At 28.3% G+C, this 5,047-nt stretch overlaps 1 protein-coding gene across 1 annotated transcript; it reads left to right on the forward strand.

The window, feature by feature from the left end:
* The first annotated feature begins 646 nt into the window (after positions 1-646).
* On the forward strand, positions 647-3,255 carry LOC124369717. The gene is made up of 2 exons (XM_046827773.1): positions 647-709; positions 2,791-3,255. Exons 1-2 carry the CDS (start codon positions 647-649, stop codon positions 3,253-3,255), a joined length of 528 nt encoding a protein of 175 aa, XP_046683729.1.
* The last annotated feature ends 1,792 nt before the right edge of the window (positions 3,256-5,047 follow it).

A 5,047-nucleotide genomic window follows, 5' to 3' on the forward strand; every position in this document is an offset into this window, starting at 1 on the left:
CACGCCTCATTGCTGTCCATAGCCATCTTATAAATAATTACTAATTTAAGGAAATAAATCGTGTCAGTGATTGCCATTAAAAGCCAAATCCAAAGTGAATCGTCACACTACTATCTTATTTTTAAACACCTGTTGTGGAAACGACTGATATTATTAGATTTTTAATTACCTAAATTTAAGAACCTACACAGTTTGCTAATAATTTCTTGGATAATCAACAACTAATTTGGTGTAAAAGCCTTATGACACTATAATCAAGTAATGCACTTCCCAATATGAATTTTACGTTTAGTGTAATTAATAGTATATTTTGTTATAAATTATTTACTGCAGATGGAAAGAAATTATATGTCAACGTTATTATAGTTTATTGCTGTATAGGAACGAACATTTCTTATTGAGTTAAATAAATGAAAAATTTCAAATAAATTATAAATTCAAAAATAACGAAGTGGAAAACTACTGTATAATATGCTATTTTCTTTTATTTACTTGAATTCAATTAATCCCGTACAAAAGAACCTAAATATGGTTTAGTAATGGCATTTACTTTTGTATTTGTAGAATATTATTTATTACAAATTGATATACGTAAATTGAGAATTTAATTGTTTGACTGTTTAATTATGTATAAGTTGTTGCAAGAATGATGTTTCAGAAACTCATCTGTTTCTGCCTGCTAGTAACGATAGTTCGCACCGACTTAACGGTAAAAAGAATATATAATTTATGAAGTATTTAGTTATATATGCTTTTATTGGCCATAAATTTCAATTTAAATACATATTTAGATTAAAAATATAATTTTTTAATTATATTTCCATAAATATATCCATAAAAAACGCTAGGATAAATATCTAAGAAAATGAAAATTTATGGGAATAGATATTTCTTGATTTTCTATGTTAATACATTTTATATGCCTTTTGACCATTAAATTTAGATAAAAATTGTCAAATTTAATTCCTTAGTGAGTTTCTTGCTAAATTACCAAGTAACTGAAACTCTTAAAATATAACTTTAAGAAAATCAACAAATAATAAATGATAAGTTGACATAATATACATATATATTATATATATATATATATATATATATATAATATAATACATACATACATACATATACTGTATATAAAGTATAAATATATGAGTAATCATAATATATATTGATCACTTAAGTAACCTTTAAAAAAACCACCAAATTAACAAAACATTCTATCTAGAATCATTGATATGAATTATAATATTCGTCTCATCAAAGAATCTTCTCGTGGATCAGAAGTGAGACGTCATTGATAAATAAGAGTTCAAAAGCTTGTCCTGAGTAAACTTCTAACTACTTATTCAGATTATATAACTGAATTTACGAACATTGTGTGTTTTGAGAATGAAATATTCGATCTATTGAAATGTATATCATTTCGATTATTAAAAAAATCCTCAGTAGTTTTTATACGTTTTTTTTGTTTAATAGTCAATATCCATACTTGAATGAAAATAGATCAGAAATTTACAAGAGTCATAATGAAACACAATTTCGTAGCTAAACCCTGCTTGAGATTAACTTAAATTAATTTTAGAATGTTTTAAGTATATCTTATATTTAACAAGATATACCGCCTTTGCATGTTACTAAATTAGGAGCGCAACTATACTAACTTTGTAAAGTACAATGATACCAAATGTGCGAAATCCTGTTGCATAAACAAATCGATAATAAGCAACTGTAATTAAATAATTGTGTTTTCAAATTTACATCTTTTACTTAAATCCTGTTTGTTCAAAATAGAATTATGTATAATTAAGAAAATCCTTCGTGTTATATAAAAAAGAGAGAAATTTGTCACTATCACTTATATAATTTTAAAACTACTGCCCAGCTAGTATTATCAGTTTCAGCTAGGGTACCTGGATCAACTACAATCAAACTTGCCAACTAAAGCTTATATTATTACTATTTTGTTCCCACCACTCGAGTAATATAATATACTCAGGCGAATGAAGGTGTATGCAAAATTGTGCGTTCACTTTAATATTTAATTACTGGGGCTTTTGAAATTTTACTTTTGTATGAGTAAATTTGGGTAATGTTATTTTAAATGAAATTACCCATATATTAGAGATTCCTGAAAAAATACAAGGTGTTTACAGATATCTACAACCATTAATGTTTGATTTTGTTCAAACATTTTGAGAAAGACTATAAGTGACAAAAAAAATTTAGAATTAAGGTATTTAATACTAAACTATGATTCGTAGTATCATGATAGTAATGTAATAAAAATGTAAAAACCTTTGGAACCACACATTTAGCCGTTTTGGTGTAAAACACTTGATAGTTTTAGTTTGCTACATCAATAAACAACTAAAATTTCTGAATTACTAAAAAAAATATTATAACAGTTAAGTAAGATTTGAAATTGCTAAAAACAATTATTTTTTCATAATTAGTTGGAATTGGAATACATATACTAATTTTCTCATTCGATTTGTCTATTTTTATCAGTATACAAAAAAGAAATGTTTTGAAGTCAAGGTAAGGAAGGGCCATGTGGGCCTAATATTACCTCTGTATTCATGGACAAAACAAAGAAATTATAATTATGTTTACATAAGCTTGTAGCTGATATAGTGTCAACATTTATAAAAGTACATTTATTCACAATATTATAATAATGATTATATCAATAGTTATGTTCATGTAAAACTAGCACTCAAGCATACACTACCACAGTAGACTTGTATAGCACTTACATACACCTAGAATAAATACCTGTATCTTTTTCAGGACGAGATCTCCAGCTCCATAGACACAACTCCCACAACATCCAACAGTGTGGCCCAAAATTTAGAAGAACTAAAGAAAGATGCAGCAAACCCTAAGCATAATGCAATATATGCTTGCTACGTGAACTCGCTTTTCAGACTCGGGTCCAGTGAAAATATCCTAGACGTGCATACAGGTGCAGGTAAAGGTCATGGCCGTGGAGGATATGGTGATATGGACCAAGGGATTGTTGGCAAACCTGCGGGAGTGCCATTATCCACAACAACCCCGGTAATCCACAACTTCCATGGTATCCACAACATCTACGGTACCCTGGATCCAACAAAAACGTCTTCTACCCAGATTACCCTCCGGATTATATACGCTTGTAGCCTATACGCCTCAAGGAACGTTCACCAGCGAGACCTCCAACGTATTAACCTTCCCCCTTGCACATACCTCGATTTCAGTTGTAGATCTCATTGAATAGATCTTCCTACATAATTCTTTGGTTAGCACTTCTCAAATATATTTTCACTAATAAAGCAAAAAATATATATAAAAAATTTCAGACTTTGTTTTCATTGGGCGTAACTAAAATGTTTCCATGTTTCCAGTAATCATTATAGCTTATGAGTTTCCCAGATCAATTCCATTATTATAAATATACTGCAAATAAATTAACAGATAATATAAACTATGAATAATTTATTATGCACCTTACACACTCTTATTTACAAATAGCACTAAACTCATTGTGTACACAAGGAAAAATGCCTTTATACAAAATTTAAAAGAGAATAATATATCACATTAAAATACAAAATTCCTTTTATAATCATTTTTATAAATATAACTTTAATTGTTCGGATTACGTTGTGGAATTTAAAGTAAAATATTTAAAATAGCGATTAATAAACATATGGAGATAATAAATATGAAAAAAAAAGTTTTAAAAATGCCTAGAGACAGAAATACACTTCTTAGGTCATATTTGTACTTTGCACTGCCATAATATAATTTTATTTAAACGTTTATACGGAGTGGCCATGAATTACTCATAAATCTTACCGTATGTTTTGTCAGATCAAAATAAGAAATGTCTCATAAAGTATAGTCATATTTTGTTAAGTTTACTGCCTGTCTGTATTTTTTGTTTTATGGAACAAGAAACGTTTATCAATGGTTACGCTAATCAACCCAAAAACAATGGAAAGTCTGTGCGCTTGATATCAAAACTGTCACGGGGTGTGGTTTTATTTCATATAATTTTATTATGATGACTATATAAGACAATACACTTCTGATTAAATTCCCAGCCTTGGTTCACACTTTCAAGATATACACCACACAAGGTAAGTAGGTAAGTTGCATATAACATCATTTTTGCCATACGGAAATTTAATTTACAATTCTATAACTATATTTATCTTATATTTTCATCTGAAACTTTACAGTTTGATAATAATTTCTTGGATAATCATCAACTAATTTGATGGTAAAAGCATTATCACACTATCATCAAGTATTGCACTTCCCAATATGAATTTTACGATTAGTGTAATTAATAGTATATTTTTAATAAATTATTTTCTGCAGATGGAAAGAAATTATATGTCAGCGTTATTATACTTTATTGATTTATAGAATGAAGCATTCATTATTGAGTTAAATAAATATAAAATTTTTAAATACATTATAAATTCAATAATAGCGAAGAGGAAAACCTAATGGATGTTAATGGATAATTATCAATGCATCCAAAACATGTCTTGTAAACTTTGACCTTAGAGGCTATTCCTTTGACCTAGATTTACGATTTCACAATAATAACCTTTGTTACCCAGTAAACCAAAACTGTAATTGTGTCAAAATTGAGCAAGTCAATCAAATAAAGTACCTTGGTATATACATAGATGATAGACTTTCATGGAAAACTTACATTTCTCAACTTCAGTCAAAACTCCGGAAAAATATAAGACAAATTTATTTCCTAAGAAATATGTTGAGTTCGGAATTAATGCGCGTCCTCTATTTAGCACTCATAGACTCTAGATTAAATTACTGCATTGAAAACTGGGAAGGAACAGACAAGGCGACTATAAATCCATTAATCGTAACACACAATCATTTTGTAAGAATTTTATCATTCAAACCCAAACGTACTTCCGCGCCTCCCTTATTTAACCAATTAAATATTCTCCCCTTGACTCATTTATTTATTTTCAAAGTTTTAAAGTGTTTTTTTTAATAGAACTGGGAATTAAGGTGTTGAAAG

Source organism: Homalodisca vitripennis, chromosome X (genome assembly GCF_021130785.1).
Source record: "Homalodisca vitripennis isolate AUS2020 chromosome X, UT_GWSS_2.1, whole genome shotgun sequence".
NCBI classification, from domain to species: domain Eukaryota; kingdom Metazoa; phylum Arthropoda; class Insecta; order Hemiptera; family Cicadellidae; genus Homalodisca; species Homalodisca vitripennis.

Bases quoted from the DNA above. Each gene is read 5' to 3' on its own strand.
- LOC124369717 (XM_046827773.1), top strand. From the start codon at position 647: ATGATGTTTCAGAAACTCATCTGTTTCTGCCTGCTAGTAACGATAGTT. The intron at 710-2,790 runs GTAAAAAGAATA...TATCTTTTTCAG, and splicing joins TAGTTCGCACCGACTTAACG to GACGAGATCTCCAGCTCCAT.